This window comes from Trachurus trachurus (genome assembly GCF_905171665.1).
Source record: "Trachurus trachurus genome assembly, chromosome: 3".
In the NCBI taxonomy this organism is placed as follows: Eukaryota; Metazoa; Chordata; class Actinopteri; order Carangiformes; family Carangidae; genus Trachurus; species Trachurus trachurus.
The window spans coordinates 28,114,819-28,141,923 of record NC_139893.1 but is presented as its reverse complement, the minus strand read 5'-3'; the positions used below and the strand labels follow the sequence as shown (position 1 = coordinate 28,141,923).

General features: G+C 41.4%; 1 protein-coding gene across 1 annotated transcript; it reads right to left on the bottom strand.

Annotated features, from left to right (window-relative positions):
* Window positions 1–3,935: 3,935 nt before the first annotated feature.
* On the bottom strand, window positions 3,936–26,906 carry LOC311008156 (USP6 N-terminal-like protein; the record flags this gene model as incomplete). Its single annotated transcript, XM_084001590.1, has 15 exons — window positions 26,864–26,906; window positions 26,666–26,735; window positions 21,823–21,896; window positions 17,666–17,751; window positions 17,493–17,532; window positions 16,787–16,867; window positions 15,149–15,256; window positions 12,346–12,455; window positions 10,008–10,056; window positions 8,689–8,809; window positions 8,437–8,531; window positions 8,214–8,279; window positions 6,079–6,178; window positions 4,744–4,896; window positions 3,936–4,597 (listed from the first exon to the last, which is right to left on the bottom strand). Exons 3-15 carry the CDS (start codon window positions 21,886–21,888, stop codon window positions 3,936–3,938), a joined length of 1,737 nt encoding a protein of 578 aa, XP_083857716.1. The 5' UTR covers window positions 21,889–21,896; window positions 26,666–26,735; window positions 26,864–26,906.
* Between the last annotated feature and the right edge of the window lie 199 nt (window positions 26,907–27,105).

Genomic DNA, 27,105 nt, shown 5'->3' with positions numbered 1-27,105 from the left:
ACGCATGAGAAGTGTTTTACGCACATGGACCAATCATAACACAACAGAGTTTACCACTGCCCAGCAGCGCCCCCGTGTGGCCACGACACAGCCTCGATAAAGAGACTGCATGTATTGAAATGACTGCTGGTGTGTTCATGACAAACTCTGGTCTTAATTTTCAAAATAAAACCACTGAGGGGTGTGTTTTTAACTTATTCGGCAACACGGAATTGAGAACAACTAAACACACTAAGATACATTTCACAAAACAACATAAACAGCTGTAACTAGCCTAGTAATCGAAACCTAAAGTCACCGATATCTTCTTAGAGGGATAGTTCAACATGTTGGCAAATTGGCCCATTGCCATTAATCCCTATAGTCATAGCAGTAGGTTCGTTGCCATTAATCCCTATAGTCATAGCAGTAGGTTCGTTACCTTTAATTGTCGGTACAAGCTATTTTTAGAACGGCGGAGCAGAGCCGTGAGCTGCTCAGAGCTACGGAGACTAATGGGATTTCTTGGTTTCCATATAATGGAACATTATGAGACGGAGTTGTTTTCGAGGCAAATGCAGAGACTGCATGCTTTCTGAAAAACTGCCCCCGACGGGAACTCGGATCAGCGGTTTTGCATGAATTGTAATAGCTACATATAGGCTAACAACCACCAAAATACCTTCATTTTTGAAAGGATTCCTTTCAGTCCTTTGTTCCCTGGATTTGTGGGTACAGCAGTTTATTCATCATTCGTTTTCAGATCCATTTCATTTGTAGATATTCTCTGTATATCTGTAGGTAGATCAGTATCTCTGTCATTCACCCGCACACTCACTTTTCCAGGTGTCACAGTTTTCTAACCACAGGAGGGAGCTGTTGCGTAGATGTTACTTTGCAAGTGGCTTTTTTCTATAGTATTTATAAATAACTTTATAAATAACTCCAAAAATATTTTTCCACCTTATTGTAGGCTAAACGTTTTGCAATTTGTTTTCGTCATCTATGAAAGCAAACTTAATAAACATTAGCAATTGGCTATAGGCTATTCTAATCTGGGTTTAAGGACATTTAACCTTTTTCACCATGATTTATAATGTTCCTATGATGTCATAATATGACACAGAAAAAACATGGGAAAACACAACTTCAAATAGCTATGTAATGAAATCAGTGTAAGCTAAAAATGATTATTAAGACATTCAAATGAAAATTTCCCTGTTATTCAAATTTCTGACAAAGCCCAAATTGATTGAATTATGTAAACTATGTGAAGTAATAAATCTGGCTTTAAGGCCATTGGGCAGTTGTCCAACTTTCCGGGTAGCACATTTTATTATGTGTTATTCAGTACTTACTTACGGTAAGATAGTTGCCAAATATCTTGTAATTGCAGGATCCATTTTGTTCAAACGTGTAGGTCAACAGCAGCAGAACAGTTAAACTCTAAATTTCTGACCCAGGCTGTAATAAACTATCTGAGCAAGGAAAATTGACGAATATGCAGCACACTGAAGTATGTTTTAAGGACCTTGGTGCCTGTTTCACCCATTTTAATTTTATGAGAAATATATATTGGTCAAAGAATAGAATATCATGTAGTACCAGTGCTCTATAAAAAAAGAAAAGGAATCACACAGAGATTAAAGGATGATAAGTTTGTATTGTTTCAGCTCCAGGTTTTCATCAACTTCCTCAAAGTCCTAGTTAAAGGTTCTGCACATTTCAATGTACAAAGACGAGTAAATTTAAGATTTAAACACATTGTTTCCCTGCCACACTCCAACATGATGTGCTTCACAATGTCACACTAACTTCATCTCATTTAAAGACAGTCGCTTTAAGTCGGATACAGAACTAAAAATCTAAAAAGATTTAGATTATGTGGAGTTTTACCGTTTAAATAGTCAAATGCCATAAAAAGCCACAAAATATTCACAGAATTCCAAATATTGGCCTTAAATTGAAAGAATATTAACATGTTTGTTCTAATTTGGATGAAATCTAGAAACTGCTTTTACAACATTTCTACTACTCTCCTTGGCTACATCTAGATAGAGACATGCTTGAACTAAACCGACCACAAGATGTCGACCTTTTACTATTTTTAAGCACAAAGCTGAAGAAATTAGTTCTCTACCCTCAGATGGGAAAATATGGCCTAACTCATTTTACCTACTGGTTCTACAATACTGTACATTTCTAAACACAATGATACAGAAGCAGGTATATCTACACTCAGATCATTTTCTCAAAGATTTAAAAAAAAAAACAAAGTCTACTTTCTCTTTTCAAGGACCTCAGTGGGAATGCAGCAAATACTCAAGTTCTTGAAAAGCACAAGAGCACAAGAGCAGTTGTTAAAGGACCTGGACGCCTTTCTAAGACGTTATAGCAATAAATTACTGAGTTAGAAAACCACTTCATTAAAATGAGCTCAATAGGTTTGAATGTGTACAATCATAAGAGTGAGCCAGCTCACCATGTCAGAGGTTTCATGTTCAGTCCCATCACACGAAAGTTCCCTCACATTAGGTCACATGATCTGTGCAGGAGACGTCAAACAATGTCCACAGAAGAACTGAAGCCGATCCAAATAAGGCATCAAGACATTAGTACAAAAAATAAACCTGTAATTCTGCTAGCAAACATTTTACAAAGGCTGACTGAGCAAACATTATGTTCTCTGATGAAACATTACAAAACTACAAAAAGGTGTCTTTTGTTGTAAAGGGTGATGCCGTTTTGATTCCTACTCTTTGTAACAAAACTCTCCTGGTACTTTTTCAGCCAATCAGGAAACAGCGTTGTTAAATGCCATAAGGTCCTGTAAGGTGTTTCGGTTAGAGAGAGAGCAAGGTCTCGCTAATTCTTAGAGTGAGCACAAACTCTCAAAATGCAAATAACATGCTTTGTGCACAAGTGAGAGATGAGAAGAGAGATGATCTCATGGTTAAATATTTAGAAACACAGTGGCAGTGGTGTGGTGGAAGGTAAGGTTGTGCGGTACACAATTATTTCCATTTTTGTGTCAGGCAACAGCAATATTTGTAATTTCTGTACAAGAGAAACCACAATTATCTAATTTGGATTAAGTTTAGCTCTTGTTTCCACTTTTTTAAAGAGTTGTTTGACCTGCTAAAACCTGCAGGATGCATTCAGGTGGAGACACCTGTGTGAGGACAGGATGTCATTTTTGTGAGTAGACTTCTATGTGTCGGATGCTGAGGAGAACACACTGTCCCTGCAGAAAACGCCATTCCTCTAAGTTTAATCCTGCACAATATAAGCAAGACTCAGCACTACTGTTTTTATTATGTACCCTTGTGATTGGACACGGCTTACTTGGTTGATTTCATGCAGATGAGTCAAATCTCCTGCTCTATTCATTTGGATATGGAACAATGTTGAAGCAATATGAGTGACTCACCAATGTTTGCATACAGTCTACTGTGCAAACGAATAATACAATTACGGGATTTAAACATGGTATTTATCATCAACTCAAATTATTTGCCTGGACACGTTAAACCTCCACGGAGTAAAAAGTGATGCCATTTAACCACTTTCTAATAATGAAACATCACTGCACTGCTGAGAGTCAGGCTCTGAGTAAATAACTAAAACAAGCTTAAACCTGTGACTGAGAATATTCACTAATGTTTTCAAACCCATACCTCCTGTTGAAAATCAAATGCCCACAGTCACTCTGTCGCTCCACATGGAAACAGATTTAAATATCGAAAGGAGGAAAAATTGCCATTACAGAACTTTTTAGAAAGTTTACATCTTAAAACTGACAAATTAAATCACTGATATCCATGTTGGCGCTGGAGCCACATTTATAAGCAAGTATTGCTTGACACTAATAATCTGACTGATAAATCATCATCCACTGATGCATAATCCATTAAATGGAGACCGAACATCATCAATAAACTGATGATCTGCTCCTTTCATGAAACGTCTGCAGCCTGTGTTTCCTCCGACGCTGTGCTCGAGTCCTGGTTCAGATTCTTGTCAGTGCACAGAGCCGTGGCCTGCTCCAGCAGCTGGACCAGGTACCTGTCCTCAGCCACCTCTGCTGCCGACAGATCCTCCGTGTGGGGGCCCGAGCCCGAACCCGGCGAGGCCACCTGGACCGCAGGTGCTGAACAAGTCCGCGGGACCCTGCAGGAGGACTGGTCAGTGCTGACAGCTGAAGATGAGTCATCTGTAGAGGTTGGCAAAAGTGCATCTGGGCGAGGTGCTGTGGTGACCGCTGCATCGTCAGGCAGGGACGGCTGATCCACGGTTTGGCTCCCTGGAGGCTGGTAAGGCGGAGGCCCCATTAGGGGAGAGCCGTCGGGGGTGAGCGGGGCCTGGCTGTGGATGATGATGGGGTCTGGGGAAGGCAACGGGGCCTCTTCCTCCTCTGCAGCTTCAAGATCCCTGGGGTCCTTGGAGGGGCTCTGGTCCGGTGATATGGAGTCAGTCTGGTGGGAGATGATGTGGAGGCTCAGTCCTGCTCTGGGGATCCCGCTGGCTGAGGACGACTTCCCTCTGGAGGACTGGACTGGACTCAGCAGCAGCGGCAGCTCCTGACCCAGAGGCTTACGAGGCAGCTCCTCAAGCTTCCCTGAAAATAACCAGGAGCACTCACAATGAATCTCAAACACACTGCATGCACGGACTCCAGGGACGGGGTTTTAAGAAAGAAAGCATGTTTATTGTCAGCAGGTTTGTGTTTACACCGGACTCTCAGCTCCGTGTGCGGCCACATACCTGGAGGAGGAAGGTCCAGCTTCATTTTCCTCAGCTCCGTCATGGAGACCTGAAGCTGCTCGATGATCACGTCGTCACTGTAGAAGAAAGTCTGAGCGATCCGTTCCTGCAGAAACTCTCTGAGCTCCTCCAGGGACATCTTCAGCATCCGTTCTACAGTAAACACACAGGTATAGATACAGTAGATGCATGATAGGACCTGACAGGGCGGCAAACTGAACCTCAAGACTGCTTGACCATGGTGCACTTAAAGCTTGATTGACTGCTCACTACCAGTTGTAGTCCACTTATTTCTTCAATTAGACATCTGCAAATTTAAAGATGATCTATTAGGACCATTTTTTTGCTGTCTGACAGAATATATATTTTTCATCTCACACTGTACTCTGTCTGAAATGATTGAGGTCAGGGCCCTTTAAAGCCCCACCTCCCTGCTCTGGTGCTGACCAATCACAACCCAAATGCTTGCTACAATAAACACCTGTCCACCTTGCTTCCATCTCATGTGCGGTTTTGAACTTCTTGTGATTCAAGGAAGTCATGATGCACTTGAGAAGCCAGAAGTCAGATTTTGGACAAGAAGTCAGAAGTTGGAATTCCGACTCGGAGACTTAGAAGAACCTCAGTAACCTCACAATTGAAGGTGGCCACTTTGTACGTCAACCGTGAATAGAAGCTGAACATCACACTGTAAGCGCTGCTTTTCCCACTTGTTACCAACTCACAAATGGAACGGGGTCAACTTGGATGGAACAGGTCCCAAACATATACGTATATCTCTTTCTCTCTACCTGACGTTCCTGTTTCTCTCTCACAGTGGCCTTCAGAGTAAAGGCAAACATACAGTAACTTATAAAAAGAGAAACTTTGCTTTCTTTGTTTATACAACTACATATGAACTACAACTTCCAAGGTGCATTTCAAATTTCCACAAAAAACACTGAATCACAGAGCTTCAGATTTTGTAGCGTATCGTGCTAACAGTGAGCTACAATGCGTAGAAGGCCAATTATTCACAATTGGTCAGTTGTTCTTCAGCGGGTACTGCTGCTCATCCCACTGTGCAGACCAGGTCATACTGTATTATACAGACCCTTATGCAACGTTCACTAGGCTTCTGTCGGTTTGATGTGAAGACTTAAAAATAAGCATGACTTTGATGCACTTTGCACTTTGGCAGAGTTTAGGAAAACCCAAACAACAGCTGAAAACCTTCAGAGTCAGTTCACTCATAAAGAGTTTGAGCTGACTGGTGTTTGTGGTCTCAAACATACGTCACAGCTTGACTAAACAACGATTTATCTCTTTGTGGTGAACTGCCTGTTGTCTCCTTACTCTTGTGTATCTTCAGGATGGTGTAAGACATGGCGGTGAGCAGCCTCTCTCCCTCCAAGATGAAAATGTCCCACAGACGAAGGGTCAGGGTGAACGGAGTCTGCAGGGATCACAAACACAACAAAGAAGTCACCATATCGCTGCGAGTTCAGTTCGCCGAGTCTGTTTACGCCAGCGGTTTTCACATGTTATGCAGTTCTGGTCCTGGCCGGAGTCAGGAGGTTTCTCTGGTTCCCTGCCAGACCTCAGAGGGGCCCGTGGGCCTCTGAGCCGAGCCAGTCAGCGGGACGGAGAAGTGCTGACAGCGGCCGAACCCAGCCAGACCACCACCACAGGATTGTGGGCACGCACGGAGGAGACTAATAGCAGTTTAGCTTAACAGCTCTTAATGCTCTCTTCTAATGCAACGTCCCCAAGCTCAAATATCAGCAGGACAGTTTCTGCTGAAATCAGGTAAAAAAAATTATGTTTAAAAAGGCAACATGACAACTTTCTTGTTTTAGTCATTCTTGGTAAAAAAAAAAAAACAAACAAACAAAAAAAAACTGCTGTTGTGTTCTTAGGTTGAACTTGACAATAATCATTCATCACACAGTTCAGCAGTGTGTCCAATACCATGATGTTCTCTGTTGTTTCTGTAGGTGGCACTCTTCACTAGGAGATGGAGAGCACCGCTAACGCTAACTAATCGCCACAGCTCCTCTTCTGTCCTCCAAAACAAGCAGGAAACTCGACTTAATGCCTCACATGTTCAAGTGACAACAAACACAATCAGCTGATCACCAGACATGAAAGAATCAGATGTAGAGAAACATCCACTTGCACAGTTTCATATTAACTCTTGAGGGTTTGTTTTGATGTGTAGTTGTATGGTCAAACTTTGATTACTAAAAAAATAAACATAATTCTATTTGTAGGTGTGAGTGTTTACCAAGGGCAGAAGATTGCATGGAGGGTAGAGACACGTCCCTAAATATATTTTTGGAGGACAAAATGATCCGCCAGTATTTGAGTGAACTATATTTGGAGTGAAGTTATATTAGACATTTTCAGTGCAATCACTCACTCTGACATTACATTTAGAGCATGTTATTGGCTGAGAGGGTGGAGATGCATAAATATCGCATTACTGCCAGTGAGGAAAGGAAAGCGGGATCTGTGTGTCGTCGGCAGTAAGTTATCGGTGCTGTCAGTCCATACATCAAGCATGGTTTTGTATTTTTGTGGATATGTCAATAAGATACCGGGTGCCTTTTCAGGAGGCAGTGTTGTTGTGCATGAACTGAACCAATCAATATACCAATGATGAACTTGAATATGTTTGTGACAGTTTTACAGGTCAGCATGGCGTGTGTGTACCCACTGCTGCCGGGGTCCAGTGTGTGTGTCTGAAGCAGTGAGTAATTGTTGTCATATGAGTTGTTTTTTTCACTTTCACCTTAATACGACACAATGTAATGTGGTAAAAAAACAACAACAACATGTTTTTGTTTGTTTCTAATGTAACTCATGTCTGTGATTCTTCATTGGTACAATAATTAATTCAGTTTGGGAGTGGCAGTGATTCGGGGCCATCGATGGATGACAGAAGGAGGTTTTTTAACAATAGCAGCCTATTTATTAGGCCTGTAACGATACAGGAACCTGTGTCGCCAATGAAATGGCAGAACCGCGACACTCCCATTCCAACACTCTGTGTCTGTTTTTTTGCTTTGCCCCTTGGGTATATGGCACAGACGGCAAGTTTGTTTCCTAAACTTAAATAGTCTCCACAATGGAGTTAAGTTTGTTTGAGAAAAGAGAATAGTTTCTTTGTTTTTAATTTATTATTATTACTGGCTCCAAATGTTTTTGTTTTTTTCCTGCGACCAATGAGATTTTGGTCGGCTAATGTTATTTTGATCGACCAGTGCTTGGTCGACTATTTGGGGGAAGCCCTAGTTATTGTTTTATATTGTTATTATAATAAATAATCCAGTTTTTGCTACCGAAATCTCTTCTTTTTTTAACCTAATAATACAATTTGAATCGAATCGTGTATCAAACCGTGGGTCAGAAATCGTGACTTTGGTGTATCGTTACAGGCCTGCTATTTATTATACGAAGGCAACACGTTAATCAGGCTGGTTCCTCACCCTGTCAATGAAACACTGGAGAAACCATTTAGTGCTGTAGATCCCTGCAGACATCTGCTCTCTGTCCTGAGAGAGAGAAAGAGAGAGAGACAGTCGGTAAACATCCACAGGGCATCAAATCACATTAAATGTCATCACAGATCACGGTGGTTGCTGCAGCCTCGTTGCTTCGCCCTCTCTCTCTCTTCACTCTTATGAAACGCTTGTGTAACTGTGACCTCACCAGATGTTTCTTCAGTTTGGGGATGAGTTTGGAGATAATCTGATCATGGTGCGCCTGATATCGCTGAAGTTTGGGAAACCCGGGGACAAAAAATCCTTCAAAAAAAAAAAAAAGGAGAGTATTTAATCCTCAGTTGTTAATACTGTGCTGTGCAAACATGACTGCAATTTCTTTTTTCTAATTTGCAACATGCAAGAGGCCGTTTTTTTAATTTATTTTCATGTTCACAGTGAGTTCACTGTGACATCTCACCATGCATTGAGTGTTTCTGATTGGTCAGCAGCTGCGACAGGGCCCAGAAGGCATCCTCTTCGTTCATGAACATGAGCAGCAGGGCGGCGATCTGACTCATCCCTTGGCAGTAGCTCACCTCCTGCAGGCCACAGACAGAAAAATAAAGGACGTTTTTATACTGCATCATTTCTTCAAATCTGCACATTAAAAATGTACAAAGATGACATCAAGCACTGTCCGCTCTGTCGGCCATAAGAGACTCTGTGGTGATGCAACCGTGGGAACATTTAAGACAAATACTCTGCTTGTGTGTAGGTCCCTAAAGTAAACTACATAAAATCAGTCTTTAATCCGTCTTTTTAAAAATTAATTCTTATTATAAATACCATAATTTTAGAGAGGTAGATAGGAGTAAATGAAATGCCCTTTCAACTGATTACGACATATTAAAGAATGTGCAGGAAAGACCTTCATCCCATCATCCACCAGACTCTTCGACAACAGCCTGTCATTATACAGCCATAACGTGGCTGCTCCAATTTTTTAATTCCAGTTCCTTTACAAGAACTTTTAATGTGTAGTCTGTTTTTTTTCTAACATATATTCTTAATTTTTTCTACCTGTAAATTGTCTCATAGAGAGATCTTATCTTATCTTATCTTATCTTATCTGCCTGTAAACATTATCACAGAGAACATATTTGCATGTTGATTTTAGCATTAGCACCTCTGTGAGTTGGACTGGAAAGTGAATCAAATTAACTTGATAAACATTAACAGTGTTGCACAGGGTCGGCTTAGAACAGGTCACATTAATGAATTCCCAAACCTTCACTTTTATAATTTTAACAACATTTCTATTGTATCTGTATATAAATACAACATGCAGATAAAACTGGCACTGGTTTTCCAACTGTGTTTGTTTAGGAAGTACAGAAGTAGAGATGTTTACAAAATGACACATTAACGTTAATGTTCAGTCTGACAAACTCAATTGACAATGAGATGAGTGTTATCATCATCTAAATGACTTTCTTCCTCTGCTAAATAACTTTCATCCCTCCCTCATTTTGAGAACAGACCGGGTGTTGCCTGAAGCACAATTTGAATCAATGCATTGACGTATTATTGATACCTGCAGGTATAATTTATTTGCTCTGAATGAAATATCTGTAATTAATCTGCGTGTTTTCACGGGGCCTCCAGTAAAAAATCTGTTACTAAGATCAAAACTTCACACAGTGTCAGACACAGAAGGGAAAGTCAGAAGTGAGTCAAGATTTTAATCTGTTAAATTGAGTTAAGATTCATGTGATTGAGGGATAAACAGCTACTTACTGTGTTGTAGACAGAATATGCAGAAAGAACATGGAAGAGAGACTGCTGCCTGGAGAGAGAGAGAGAGAGAAAGAAAAGAAAAACCCATGGATCACATGACACTGAGGTTCTGTCTGTCTTCTCGTTAAATGTTCCACTATAGAGAGAGTTTGTCATTTCATTTTGTTGTGGACTGTTGTAAATGTGCAGAAAAGAGGAGGAGAACATAGAAGAGGAGAACACAGAGGACAAAACAAAAAAAGAAAAGAGATGGAACATAGAAAACTAAGAATCAAAACAAATGCAAAAGATAGACAAAACACATGACAAAGAACACAGAAACAGAACATAAAGAACACAGAAATAGGACACACAGAAAGAGAACACACAGAACACAACAAAGAGAACACAAGCTGCACATAACACATAACGTGCAGACAGCACAGAAGACCGAGAACACAAGACGTCTCTGCATCTCTCTCTCTCTCTCTCTCTCTCTCTCTCTCTATATAAAAAGGTTGATTTTTGCAGGGCCACTGATCTTCTGTTAAATATTGAAAGGTTTTGCTGCCCCAGACTTTCCACTGCCGCTCCCCAACAGGCCTGCGCTCTATTAAACTGTCAGTGACATCACTGCGCTGCAGGATCAGGTTCCACGCAGACCCAACAGAGCCTGCCCACCTCTCTCACACTCAGTCCGGTTCACTCCCAGGTCACACAATCACCGTCTGTTTTCCTTCCTCCTGGATCCAAACTGAACTAAGCTACGAGAATGGAACATGGTCATAAGTATGTGGATGCCCATGCGCATCGTTCCTCACCCTGACAGCTTTAATGTGCAGCTGTTTACAACTTCTAGTAACCTGCTGCCACTGGGGGTCACACTGGGAGGGGTGCAACCAGTAGTACATGGTGGCTAATCCCTGATTTTCTCTTGGCTGTTACAGGGAACCTCCAATAAACCAGCAGCAGACGTACTCAGTGTTCCTGAAGGCAAATGGTTAAGAGGGGAGTAGACATTTTTGTTCAGCCCTCGACCATCAGGGGCCATGTACAGAGGGAGGACTTTAAACTCAGCTATATGTGTATACCTCTTCCTCATTCTGGCTAATGGGTGAGCTGCAGAGTTTTGAATAAACTGAAGCTGGAGTGGGGGGAAAATGCATCTAGCATTGGCTTGACATGAAGGCATGAGTCAGTCTTTCAGCACCTTTTTGATTTATGAGTGAGGTGTAAGGTGAAATAAATTATTTAATGACCTGACCAATATGGAAATGTAATATATGACATACAGTATATGGCCCTATATCAAGGAAGTTGTTGTCATAATATGTCACATATAAAGAAATGTATTATCATAAGATAAGATTGGATATTTATTAGTTCCACGGGATGTTTTTGGTATTGCAGCAGCAGACATCAATGAAAGAATAAAGAACCTTAAAAACTAGGGCTGACCCAAAAAAATCGAAGCTTCAAAGCTTCGTTCGTTGCCATGGTAATCGATCATGAAGTCCGTGATCGATTGGTTTTTTTTTTCTTCCTTTTTTCCTTTTTGACACCAGTTCTCATCTACATTAAAATGAGTAGGCGACTTGGCATCCTGAAAACCTGCCTGATTTTGGAGATACACTGTATGCAGTGTTTGTTTGCCATTACTTTCATTATTTCTGCTATGAGACGTTACGATCGCGCACCCCACCGGCCGTCGAAGCTTCGATTAAAATCGAATTTATGTCCGCGAAGCTTCGATTATGAAAATATGATAATCGGGTCAGCCCTATTAAAAACAATAAAAACAATATTTGTTAAGAAAATAAAAACGCACAAAAACAGCCTTGTTGTTATGTACAGACAGGTCATGAATTATGTACATATATACCGTAATATTGGTGTTGTACACACTTTATATAAACTGTACGTTGTGTGCAGTTGTCAGACAACTGCATCATGTAAGTGTCCAATGGAAACATAAAATATATGTAGGCTACATACCCGAAAAGTAAAATCTATGACATATATTAATGACATATTTTACATAAATGCGACTAATAGACTGTGTCAGACTGTATGTAACTCATATATTAAAGATTTATGAAAAATATACATTTCATGGATAAAAAATATTTATACACATGATATACTGTATGTCACTGTATGAAAATGATCAGAATGTTCTGTATGATCCGATTATCTGTTCTTAATTTTTTGTAATTTGAGTCACGTCTGACAAAGCTTCAGAGAGCGATTCTAAACAATCTGTTCAGTAACGTTAGTAAGAGCTGTTGCACCTGATGAAAATATATCACAGATAGAAAATCCGACTGAAAACTGGCGCTTCTTAACACTCGGCACTTACTTGACTCCGAAGCGATCCATGAACATGATGTGGTTTCGAAAGGTCCTGTTGATGTCCAGGTCGATCTGTTTGATCTCAGATGAGTAGAGTCTGGCCTGCTCCTTCATTTTCTGAGAGGAAGACAAGAGGTAAGTCAACATCTATGTGATTGGGCAATGGAGAGAAATTGTGACTCAGTGAAGTGGACAAAATTAAGGAAATAAAATGGGTTTACAGATAGGCCTACTTGTAAAGAAACAGCAGGGTTTACTTTAAGAAATAAATGAAAGCTGGACATTTGGACAGTGCAGTTATTTGCAGCTATTGGATAATTGTAATGTAAATTGGCAGCATTTATATTTTGACCCAACGCCTTGAAATAACAACAGTATGTTATTAATATGTCAATATGTCAAAACATTAAATCTGTTTGATTTCACAATAAATCTCAGTTTTCATCTGTTTGTTTTTCTCTCACTGACCTAATCCAGTCCACTTTGGTAAAAGGCCACTGTGTATTGTTAATCCCACTGTGTGTTGTGATGGTAGGAAGGATAACAACGTGTCAGGTCAAATTTTGGATTTAAATGTCCATCTGCTCGGACAGCTAATCAGAGACATTCACAAATCCAAGCAGATCAGTGATGACAGCATCTACTGTACCTCAGCTTATTTTCACAGTCAGAGGTTTATTCACAATCTAAATGTTTAAAACTGTGGTTAATGAGGTTTGAAGTATGATGTAGATTTAAATATGTAATATGGTCGTATCTATCCAATAACTGAGCTAAAATGATATTTAATCAATCATGTTAGTCAAAACATGACAAAATTAGCGGCAAGTGGTGCTAGCTAGCTGGTAGAGTTAAAGTTAGCAGGTTGAGTTGGCTAGCAGTGTTAAATTCTTGGTGGAGTTAGTTCGCAGGTTTAGTTAGGTGGCTGGGGAAATAAAATGGTAAACTCACATATACGTATGTAGAGCTTTTATAGTCAATGACTACCATAAGCGCTTTACACTACTATTGAGAATTACCTATTCCCTATGATTCATACAGCGCTTACATAGGCTATTGCACTTAAATAACTGTTTCTTTCTATCAATGCATGTTACAACAGACACTTAACTTGTGAATAATTTCTGCTCTAGCTACTGGCTGGTGCCTATAGGAAATAATGAAACTGGTTGGTAATGATGTTCATGGTTCATGAGGAGACCACTGGGGCCCCCAGAAGGTTAATCCAGCCAGACTGAATACAAACACTGAAAGCAGGAGAAACCTGTCAAAATAAACCCCCAGCAGCCTCAACTGTCTGATTCAGCTGTTTCATCTTCTGAGAAATCAAAACATGCTGGTCACTGGGCACAGAGCATCCTGTCCTCTTAGCGGGTGAACTGGCTCCTATTCCTGCGTGGAAATCAATGGGGCACTACTGTTTTACTGCACAGCTACATCCCATGGTGTTCTGTTGTTATGTAACTCGTGCTGTTTATTTCTGGATCGAGTTTCTTCTCCTGAAAACTCAACACATGCCTGTCGTTCAGTAGGTGGATGAATAATACATTATGAATATTATAATAGGCTAAACCCTGGATAGATCACCACAGACATATAGAGACAAACAACCTCGCTCACTTGCATTCACACCTATAGGCAATTAAGTTAATGTTTGGACTGTGGGAGGAAGCTGGAGAACGGAGAGAGGACCCACACAGGCACAGGGAGGACATCCACACTCCACACAGAAAGACCACAAGCCCAGGAATCAAACTAACCACTGCATCAATGGTTAGTACTTAAAGGGATAGTTCACCCAAAATTCACTCATTATCTACTCACCCTCATGTCGACTAAGGCTGGGAGAATTTTCAGAAGGGGGGGGGGGGGGGGGGGGGGTCCACGCAGCAGTATTTGTCCATATGATGGTTGTGAATGGGGTAATGTCCTTCTTGTATTGAAGCCCCAACATGAGAAATTGTTCCGCCACACAGGAAGAGCAGTGAACTGAGACACTGGGAGCTTTCGCTACAAACAAGCTTAAAATATAGAGTTTTTTTTTTCGGAACAATTTCTCATGTCGGGGCTCAATACAAGAAGGACATTACAGACGAGCAGTATGGAGGTATTTTGATGTTTTTTGGTGTGTCTTTTCGGACGAAGAAAAGTGAGCCCCATTCACAACCATCATATGGACAAATACTTCTGCGCGGACCACCCCGTAACTCCGAGAAGGCACGACATGAGGGTGAGTAGATAATGAGTGAAATTTGAATGTTGGGTGAACTATCCCTTTAACTATACCCCTCATGCCCTAAACCCCACCCACCTTGTGGTTTTTAACTGATTATTAAATAAGGACACACAACTTTCAGCCTAATTGACCACTTAGCGATCAGCTAACTCCACCTGCTGGATTTCTTGACCTGGACCTGAAACCATCCTGTAATGGAAAGAATATTTCCATTTCCATGTCTTTGATTAAAGGAATAAAAATGAAATATTCTTCTTTAAGTGTAAACTTTGAGTTTAAGGTTGAAATGTCTGACAAAATAAACAAATATCCATCACCTTTAAGGAATATAAACAAATAGATTTGCCTCTTCTTGACCATGAAACTTACTACTCTCTGGTGAACTGACCTAACACGTCTTTTAGATATCTGTATAACTAATATTTCCTTTTATATAGCATACAAGCCGCATTTGCTGATACACTCGCCTACATCTCGAGCTAATTTGTCAAGTTATTGTTCTGTTTTATCTTGGCCTGCATGGAGAAGGTTATCTGTATTTTCAGAGAACGCACTTATTTATCACACATTATACCTCATATTTGCCCTCGTTCTCCTTCTTAGCCTTCTCCACATCCAGCATCAGGGCCCAGGCCCGGCCTCTGAGCTGCAGGGGAATGCCCTTGTACACGCGTTTCACCATCTGACAACAGAGAGACGGAGGAAAAACACACTCAGAGGGAATGTACAAGCCAGAGGGTTTGAAGAGCTGACTCTCTAAAATGTGAGTCACCTTCCACCTCCTGCTTGCCTACGTCAATATTCACACAAACAGAAGAAAGGTTTTTCATAAAGCACTTCTATGTGTGTGTGTGTGTGTGTGTGTGTGTGTGTGTGTGTGTGCGTGTGCGTGTGCGTGTGCGTGTCCGACATGGATCAAGTAACTGCTTTGAATAATAATGTTCTTGTTTACCTGTGTGGGTTAGATGGATTTCAAACATCCCAATGTAAACCCACACATTAGAAACTACACATAGCAACAAGAAAATACCACAAACTTAAACTTCAAAATCCACAACACTTCCAATGAAGTGATGTTAGCAGCTGTTTCCATCCTCCCTCTTCCTGTGGAGGAGGCCGGCAGCTCAAGTTTTAAGATGAGATCACTGTTTGTAAAATGTTCTTACATCTTTTACTTTTCTATTCAGTCCTTAAAACGGCAGCTTGTTACGGTAGTTTATTATAAATGTCTATCTGGTATTTACTCTGAACAAACATTAAGATACGGGTCCCTAATCCATCAGTAGTGATCACCAGAATCCTGTTGACATCACATTTAGTTAATATTAAGCTCTGACAGCTACCTTTCTGTCATTGTCTTCATGGACTTTTTTGTGGACATTATAATGACGTCCATGTCCTAAAGTCATTTACAAAACTCTGACTGGCTCAATTGTTTTTTCCCATAAGTTACTGAACGACAACAAAAAATGTTGAACTCCTGCATTCAAAGATACAATATGTAAACGCATACACTTCATGCAAATTACACAAAAGGTACCAAATAAATAAAACCAATCAACCATTCATTCAATAAAATCATTGTGTAAATTATACAGTCAAAATATTACATATGTCAGTAACTGGAACCAGAAATCCAGGAGGTGGAAGGAGAAGACAGACAGACATATGATGATTTTTATTGCTGTGGTTGGTCCTTCTCTCACATCAAGCAGTGACAGTGTTCCCTCTCATTTAGCTCTGTTTTATCTCCATCAGCTCCTGAGATGAATCTCTGACTCTTTACCTGCTAAACACTGCAGTTTCCTCACCAGCTGCTGTAGTATGGATGAAGACAGATGTCTGCTCCATTAAGACTGAACCATGAAGGTGCTGTACAACTAAAACTAGAGGCTAAAAAAGATGTGTTTACAATATGACAACTATTGATCTATTCTAAATAGTTGTTTAACCTCCAACTATGTCTGATGTGTGTGAGTCATTGAGAGTAAGTGAGCCAGCAGGAATCCAGTGTCTCTACTGGACCCGGCACTGAGAGTGGAGTTGATTCATTGTGTGACTGAACAGTTACAAGCCTCAGTGACCACACAGAAACAGCCACTTTACATACTAGTCTGCAGTCGTGTGAACTTGTTATAGATAAACAACAATAAACACATTCTCAGTCTCCACACGGTCCAAGTCTGGTATCTGGTCCAGACTGTTAACTCACCCTGTCGCTGTTCTTGTATTTCTCCCACTTCTTCACCATCTTCAGCCATTTCTCTGCTCGCTCTATCTCCAGCTGCTTTACCTGTGGAGGAGACAGGACAGGGGAGCTCTGGTAAACAATGACTTCAAACCTGATGCCGGTCCTTAGTTTCCACTGGGCAGGAACAAGTGGCACAACAACATGGCTGTTAGCTGCTGAGCAGTCATTATCAACCAGGGGTTATGGTGCCCCAGTAGTCACAACACTGTGGCAGCTGCTAAGGGATAGTTAGGGGAACGTTGGGCTGTTAGAGTGAGAGTGAGAGTGGCAAGAACATCCAGGTTACTGGAAGTCATTCATTTTGTGTGTAGCTGCGTCCCAGTTCAGGGACCGCTTCAAAGGCAGCGCCGGCTGGTGGCAGGCAAAAGCTGAATGGTGCCACAAGTGGGAAAAGCAAAAAGGTCTGAATGTTGATTTTAACCAACTTTTACACTAATACAATTGTGTTGTGAACCATCTTCATTTGCTCCTCGCCATGTTGATATGGTGAAACAGAACAAAAGTAGAGAGACATTAGTATATAAAAAGATGAAACGTTTTAAACACAAACATAATAATAAAAAATCAAAACATATCTGGTATATAAAATACATATAGACACACTGTGATCAGCTAACAGAGGATAAAAATATTGACATAAGTAGCCAAAAAGTTCAAGTATCTTTACCTTCACCTCTTGTGCAGTCGGGGCTTGTAGTTCATCCTCACTGGAGAAATAAAATATAAGTAAAAAACATCATCAGTACAGGAAGAAACGGACAGAGATCACATCACAGCGCCATCAACTGGAAACAGGAAACCGCTGTAACCACAAGTGAGGAGAACACAAGTCCGACTTACTGCATGAAGCCGAAGCGATCAATGACTTTGTAGATGCTGTAGTCGGCATCTTCCCAGGGGTCGATTTCCACCCCACCCTGCCTGCCCTGTAGACACAAACACACTGACAGTTAGAAGCACGCACACTGAATCTAACACTAACATTCAAAAGAACCAACAAACTGCCTCCAAAAATGATTTTATTCCATGCCGGGGAGATTCAAAGCCAGAGCCATGTTGTCTTCAGTTGTTGATGCAGCTGTCAGTCCATACACAATGTTGGAGCTATTTATATTATTTATTGTTAGTATTTAATGCTGTTTAGTTTAGTATTTAGATGAGTTAGTATTTAGTTTTGATTATTCTGAATCAATTTATTTGATCAGTTTATTGTTTGTTATTTGTGTTTTGTTTCATCTGGGTACGTTAGGGGGGCACCTGAGATTACATAGGTAGGCTCATGGGAAGGGACCAGCATGCACCTGGTTAGGCTAATGGTTTTTTTACCAGAGCAGGGGAGGCACAGGACTTTTCCTTGTTCTTTGTTTGCCTGCTTTTCTGGTTAAATAAACCACATTTTTTGTTGAAACTGGACATTTGTTTGGACATTAGGTTTTTCTTCCTATTCGTGTACACCACAACCCATGGTGCAGCAGTGGCCCATTGATTTTTATTATTTAAAGTTTGGTTTAAAACTTCTTGTTGTTTTTTGACATGCGGCTACTACACAGAATAATATATCTGAGTAACATATTAACAGAACCTCTTCAGATTTAATGTCAGGAGGTTTTTCTGTTTTGTCCATCCAATTACTAAGATATTTTAGTCTGAACCAAAGTGGTGAATGACTGACTGTCACAGGGATCTTTAGAGCTACGGTGCTAGAATGGCATAAAAAAATATATCAACACTGGCCCGATCGATTTAATGATCAGTATCAGTGTATGCATGGCCTTTAAAAGCCGATGTGAAGACTTTTTTTGTTCCTTTGCGGCTGAACTTCAAACCTTTTGGGTTAAATTTAGAAATGATGTCCTTGCATTGGTTGATTCACTAGAGAAACATTTTCTTAGTGTTGTGTTCATTCAGTTTGTGGTTCTCTCATTTCTATAGGTTTGTTTCACACAACACTGTAGGACTGTCGGGGCTTGAGAAAACAAGCGAGTCCTTTGACTTTTTCTCATTATTTTTGTTTGTTTACAGCAGCGCTGCACTGAGGCCATTTGAATAATAAAAGCTATTTATTGTTAAATGGTAAAATGTTGAGTCTCCAATACATATTTATCACATATTTGAGCGATCATCGCAAAAAAATGTGTGTTTACATAAACATGAGGTACATCAGCGGATTAATCGGCATTGGCCGAGAAACCCCATATCGCAGAAGTCCTGATGGCTGCACAATAACAATCCATTACACACAGGCATTCATATGGACAAGCATTCTTGTATTTATTCTGTTTCACACACTGTGGGCTACACACAAACAGACACACACACACACAGCAGTAACAGTTTTGACTAAAGGGTCTGAACACAAACACTTCTAATAAGCAGCTAAGCAGCATGTGTAAAGTCAGACTCCCCAGTGGAACCGTCCAACCAAAACAGGAGCTCAGAATCTGCATTAACCAGCACAAAGTTCAGGAGTAATGTTTGTATCATGGAAAATCCATTTAAGCAACAATCTGGTCCCAGTGTTGACATAACAGAGAGGGAACTAATCCTCCGACAGCCTACCGAGGAGGCCACTGCTGTGTGGTTGGCTGCTTGTCTGGAGAACAGCCAATCACGCTCCTGCTCTCAGCGAGGAGGTAGGGGGGGGGTGGGTGTAGGGGGGTGCACGGCTTCATGGTGGTTGAGTCGGCACTGTGAGCCCCAGAGGCACCGCGAGTGATGCCAGCGTCATGAAAGTGAGAGGACTAAAAATACTTTCTCACTGAGGGGGTTTGGAGTGGCAGAGGGAGAGAGAGATTAGAGCCGTGTTTAAGTTTGTATCTGTCACGCTGAAATACGACTGCCTGGAAATGAATGAACTGACAAGGAAACTCAATGTCATATTTTGAATTAAAGTTTAAGCTTGAACACATTTCCCTGTGGGGGGTTTAGGTTGGGAATCAAACCTCAGAACCTCATGGCACCAAACCCAAATATCTAAATTTGTCAGGTAATGATAGGTGAGCTCAAATGTCATGTGATGTCCAACACAGAGCTGAAATATATGACAAACATGTCCCTATGTTAAGAGAGATGGTCCCATATATCCTGTATGTCACTGAATGCACACATATACATCCTTGGATATATGCACATATAAGTTTATGAAGTATATGAAATATTTATTCTAAAATATCTATAGGTACATAAGATTGTTAAAACAATATACACATAAAAAGTATATACTATATGAATTTAAACATGTTGATCTTCACATTCTGGAAAAGTTGTCTCTGTATATAACACTGTACACATACATACTGAGAGGCTTAGGATGATACAGTATATTTATGTGACATATGTCTACAGTATAAACATTTGTATTTGTATGAACTACACAAGTGTCAATATGTAAACTTGTTCCAATTTCTTCTAAGTTTCATGTACAATTTTTACGTAGATGCTTGTATTTTATATGTCACATATAGAAATTCTGCATTGTTCATATAATAAATTTACCTCTGGGGTGAGATGAACATAAATGACCCCTTACAAAATATACTTCAAGTTAATTTTCATTAGGTGAACTTAATTAAAGTTAATGCATACTTCCCAAGTTTGCTAGAGTACTAATGTGAAACTACTGGTGTGTGCTATTTCAATACTTTTTTGGACAAAACTGACACATTTTTAGTTTACATAAGTATACTCTAAGTATACATCAAGTATGAGAGTAGTAAACTTTGCATACACACCTACTTTACAGATACATTTTATTTTGTATTGTAGTGTTTGTAGTGCTCTATTGTGCTCTTACATGTGTTTCAAAACAGCGTCCACACACAGAGACCTTGCTGACCGGGAGTTCAGCCAGCCGCCGGAGGTTGGTGTCAACTCAATCGCTGCGCAGTGTGTCATCGCTGTTGCTATGGCTAGACAGAGCCCACCACCACCACCACCACCACCACCACCTTCCCCCAACCCACCCCTCCATGCCCGCCCCATCACCCCTCTGCTCCGAGCTGCCGAGCTAAATCTAACCTCCGTCTGCCACCGTCTCCATTCTCCACTGTTCTGCATCAGCACATTCACCACATTATAACTATTAAAGCTGGTGATTGATTATAATATTTAATTGTGATCAACTGCATGAGTGTCTATAATCAGTTAAGATACATATTTTTTATCTGTTCTAAATGTACCCTGAAGAGATTTTTTTCAAGTGTTTAACATGACAGCTCCATCTGAGTGGATGGGGTGGATCACCGTATACACCAAACTAATGCTGAAGGTTTACAACAGCAAAATAAATCCAAGGGATTACAATTCAGTTGTAATAATAATTGCAACTCATTAAAACTATGTATGGACCAAAGCAAATTCTGCAAGTGTTGGATGGTGGGTCCAGGTGGGTGGGGCTTGGGGGCTGCTTTGTTGTGACATCACAAAGTAACAGAAGTCCTGAAGGCTGGTTTGGAGCTTAATATAAAGATCTATCTGTGTACTGTATGAAGTTTTTATAATAATTAGGGTTGTGTTTTTGGTTCTCATTACATCAACTGTTAGCAGAAGTGCACAGGAAGCATTGAGGTTTTAATAATAAGCAGTCAGACGTCATCATCTCCATTTACTGTTAGTTATAACTGAGTTTACTAGAATATTTTCCATGTCTCAGTTTAATACTAGTTTCAGTTTCATGGCAATTTAATATCTCTGCTTGTCATTCTCCAATCACATCAAACCACAGGCAAAAACATATTATTACACAATGTGTTATTAATGCACTCTGGCAGCACACTTACATCCACACTGTACCTCTGTGCCGTCCTACACACACACACACACACACACACACACAGAGATCAGTACTAAAGAATTTTTACTGAAAACAGAAACAACAAAGTCAGATACATCTGTGCTCTGGTATGAATCTAAAAAAAAACATAGAGTCTTACATGATCCATCTGGACCAAATCATAACCACTAACGCTGCTCTTTGTGTGTTGGAGGCGCAAACTCACCGTAGCATATTTCAAGATGATATCTGCACGTTCCTCTGCTATTAGAGTCTCGATGTCTTTCTTCATGTCAATATCTGCAAGAACAACAACAACAACAAGTCAGGATGACTCAGAAAATAAAAAGCTCACAGCTGATAGAAGTTGAAAAGCAATGGCCTCCAAACCAGCAGGATGAGCTGGCACCATAGCCACAAACACTCGACTTAAAATGACTTCATCATAGAGGGGAAACACAGTTATCAGTAATTGGTTCCATATGTAATTCACCAATTTGCTTTCCTGCTTTACCTTTCAAGCAGATATACAAATAAACAACCTCACATTCCCAGGATCAGAATCAGATTCATTGTCATTGTTCTAGGTAAAATGAAATGGTGTGTGGCTGCTCCTCTAAATAAAAACTGAAAGATAGACACTCAAATATAGAATTTAAGTACTGCATGGAGCTACAAACATCTACCTTTAGACATGGTGCTTTAAGAGAGAAGAAACTGCGGAGAAAGTTAAAACCTGCTCTGAGTGGGACAACCTCTCCAACCAGAGCGACTCCATGACACCATTAAAATATTTGGGCTGTGCTCATCATCAGCTCAGAGGAACCAGGTGATGTGTGGGCAGTGAGCTGCAGCCTTGTCCATCTGATAGGTAACATGACCAGGCCAAGTGCTGCAGAGTTGTGTCAGTTGCAGGCTGCAGGAACATAAGCCCCCTGGGAACTATGAATCTGCCTGTGCTTGTATGACTGTAGCTTCACCCGCACCCACCCACCCCCTCCTACAGGACGTCTGCCTCACACCAACACTGAGCTGCTGTGACAGGAAGCAAGTAACGCTGATGGGCTGCATCATGAATATGGATGGCTGGAGGTGCTTCATCTGACCAGGGCCGTTGCTAAGAATTCTGGCCCCCCTGAAAAAATACTAAAATGGGCCCCTGCCCCCTGACTTGTCAACTTTTTTTCTTAGACTACGTATGTATTATGATTTTTTATTTAGCCTACTTTGTTTTGATGCTAATGCAGCATTACTATGAGTATTAGTCAGGGTCTTAATATTAATTATCATCACCTTTCTCCCCAACACAACGGCCCTGCATCTGACTGGACTTCAGCTCGTGATGAACTACAAATCCCAAAGTTCACATGCTGCAGGATGACACCACGACATCTACTGTATGTGGGCTTCTTTTGTGTCTTCTAAAACAATGCACACGGTCCCAGCTGGATCCGGAGCGGAGCTGCTAAATCTTCCCCAAACAAAGCAGCGAGGGTACTAATCCTGCTTAATCTAACATCCTCTGTGCGGAGCTACACCAATGACAGGAGCTGGAGTGGTAATCTGGACACGCAGCAGGACACGCAAACCATCTGGATTAGAAATATCTCCAGAGCAGGATTATGCAATGAAAGTCTGTTCTCCAAAAAGCAGGAACAAAGAGGAACAAAGAGATGTGAGGGGTCTACTCTGCACCAGCAGACAGCAGGACACCAGGAGGAGCTCAGGTTCATCTCCAGTTCACATTGGTCTGAAGGGAGTTGTTGTTGCTACGACGCCACAAATCAGTTACTGACTGAGTGATTGGCCGACTGATCAAATACCAGAACCCGCTGAAAACAGATGAGCAACCCAAGGCCAGAAACTTGGTCCAGCTCTACAACTGAAGACCCAACAGGCTGCGTGGGACCAAGGATCTTGATAACTGACATCAATGTTAAATCAAAAATAGTTAGGGATTGTTAATTTTAACAGAAAATCTCCACTCTCACAGATGGATTTTAAAGTGTCTATCAGATGGACAGATCTGTTGTTTTGGCTGACACTGAAACATTAGATTTTCTGTATAAATGTGACAACAGTCAACTACTGTAAAGAAAACAAATGCAAAAGCGATTATTACAAGTTACATTCAGTAACTTCTCAAAATGAAATGTCTAAAAACAACTCAACCTATGTTCTATGTTATTGACTTGTGTTCTTCTTACATGCTCCCAAATGTTTCCATCAATTCTTAAACCAGAGAAATCTAGGATCTCCGCGCTCAATGATTCAGCTCCAGGTAAAAAACCTCCTGAACCACTGACGCAGAGAGAAGCTGAAGACAACAACCCCCATGCTCCCACTCTGCTCCATGATGTCACCAAACTCTGTCTGTTGCTATTGTTTTGATCAAGTTACAGAGTTAACGCTGAGTTTAAATAATCGGATCCTTATTCTGGTGACTCATCACCCACTTCTAACCTGATGTAGGTTCTTTGTTTTTCTGATAAAGTGATACAGAAAAAAATACTAATATTTAAATCTTGATAATATTTTTACACAATAATTCTTTCAGCCATTTAAACACTGGTCACTCTGAATTATAGGATCGTTTTTCCAACTGCTCCTGTTTTACATCAACTTTTCAACTTCTATACTTTATGACTTTTGTTAATTCCCTCTACAAATATTCAGACCCAAAACACCTCCAGGTCACTTGGACCAAAGCTTTTTAAATATCCGCACAAGTACCTTTGGCTGAATAATGTGTTAGATTTCAGTTCAGTCAGCCAGGATTCAGAGCAGAGTCATTCATTTTGGTGGAAAGTGTTTAAAAAGAACAAAGTATCTGAGGGAGTTTCAGATCGGTTCTGGCCCCGTAGAGCTCCATGTAGGAAGGTTAATAGCTCACAGAAACTTTAAATATGAGCTGTCATCTAAAGCATATGGCAGCGGCTGCATGTGGTCAGTGCACTAAATCACAGAGGAGCTCTGGCTGGAGTCCCAGTACTAAGGGTGGAGGCCCAAACTGGGAGAGGGCGGAGAGACTGGACAGCAGCTCGAGCCTCTACCTGACAGGACTGACGGCTCAAAGTTAGATGTTTTTTCTCTGGTTAATTACAGACGACACTGACAGACTGTCTGTCCATGGGTCTGGTCTGAAGTCAAAACTTCAACAAACAGAGACACAGGACCTGGAGCGCTCTCTCCAAATAGAGAGATGCATCACATTAAACGTCTGTGATGGGGGAGGGAACAGCTGAGCGTGATCAAAAACACAAGATACTTCCATTTTTACAAGCCCCGCTAAATAAATGCATTAAAGTGCTGAGTCTTGTTAGAGGAGCATTAAGTGCTGAGTGTGTCAGCAGCCACGTTCATTTAACATCACATCAGGGGCTGGAGAGAAGATTAAACCTCCGCTGATCAAACAGCAGGTTGAGGTTCTGCACCACTCTGATCAGAGACGCCATCCTGTTCGGATCTGAGCTGTTAAATGAAATGATGGATTTTACTTTAGCTGGTGCTGGGTCAGAGGCACAGTCAGCGCTCAGAGGCAAAGAGGACATTAAGACAGAGATTCAAAACCTGCAGGACCAACATGGACCTAAAGACTTCATCACTGGACTCTTGGACAGTTCTGAAGGGAGTCTATGGATATTCACATTCATCCAGGTCATTGTTACCTTTGGGCAACAAATTGAATTGTGGGTGAAACTTTGTGACCTGATCTCTTAAATTATTGTCTGCGGCCTACTGACTGTGCGCCATCTACCAGCTCCAAAATGCACCTTTAACTTTGCTATTGAATGTCTTTTCAGTGCACTGTAGAGACGTTCAATAACACAAACATGCAACACGTCTTCATCAATTTGATTTGACACATTCGCTGCACAAATGCACAACACAACACAAGTGTTTCCAGGAACACAAAAAGGTGACGGACCTGACTGTGGCAACGTTGTTGTGAAGATGGCTCCCTGTCAGTGGTGTTTTCAAATAAGGTGAGTTTGTGTAGTTTATTATAACATCACTATCACATGATTCACATGTACAGTACTGTAGGCTTAGCATTATAGCCAAGTCTGTCGCTTTTATGTGTCCCAAGGAAACACTTCCATTGTGCTGTGACTTTATCTCTTTGCGTGTGTTTTCTTGAGCTGCAGTTCTCCAGGCCACTGTAGTTTGTCTCTGCGTCTAACCTTTTGTTTGTTACGTATACACTGAGCTCATTTGTTTGTTTCACCGAATTGCTTCAGTTTTTTTCTGGATTATTCCAACAAAGGAGAACTAAACTGCACAGCTGCAACCAGCCATTCGATTGTTATTATCAACAATCTAATTGCAGATTTTAAGATCAGGGAATAAAATGACAGAAAATTGTGAAATGTTGTCTGTTTTGTTTGTGCAGCTGTCAAGAACACAAAGACTCAAGAGTTCAATATTATAGAAGACAAAGGAAAACTGCAAATATTCACATTCAAGAAGCTGGAACCTGATGATGCTTTGGCCTTTGATGAACCTGATGCCAATTCATCCTCTATCATCTGATCGATAACTTCCCCTAATCAGATCAACTGTAATGAAACTGATAACTGCAGTGGGGTCAATAGGGGAGGTTAGTGCAGGCAAAGTGTGCCACATAGGCTACACACAAAGACACACTGCAGCATCAGCAGCTGGAATGTAAATCTTAGTTATTACATTAAACTCTGCTGTGTGTGTGTTGTGGTGGCAGCAGCAGCAGCAGCAGCAGCAGCCGCGGCTCTCCGGCCTGCAGAGAGCCCTGAACCGCTACTGCTGCCGTCTTCAGCCTCCATCAGCGGGACACAGCACCGGGACGGCTGCGGGACCCTGACCCGGTCTGCTCACGGTCCAGACTCATCACATCGAGACCCGGTTATCCTTAGCGGCTCACGCGATGTCATTTTCTGATGGTAAACAAACCCTGAGCCTCCGGTAGGATGAGCCGTGATGATGCCGTGATTTGAGACGATGATGATACAATGTCACGCGAGATCATTTTTATTCTAATGAGGATAATAAAGAGCAGATGGATGGCTGCGGAGGAAGAGGAGTCTAATTACCGTGGTTCGGCTCCGGCTCCTCGGGGCATTCTCCGGTGAAAGTGCAGCTCCCACAGAACAAACCACCGGTCTGACAACAATAGCCTTCGTCAATCCATAGCGTACACTCAGACAGCACACACACGCTCACAGCCGCACACAGGCGCTCTCACACACACACGCAGGCACGCACGCACGCACAGGGTGCAGCAGACGTACGGGACAGAGGAGCTCCTGGTCCACGATCCGAGCAGCGGCGGAGGAGGAGGAGGAGGAGGAGGAGGAGGAGGAGGAGGAGGAGGAGGAGGAGGGGGCACTGAGCAGGCGCCGCAGCGTGGCACCCGTCAGCCGTGTGTGAGCTGTAGCACCCGGCCTTAAAGACACAGGAGCTCCACGAGCAGCTGCTTCACACGCGCGTGCGCGGAGCGGCTCAAACGGAAAGGTTTTCATCTGCCGCCATC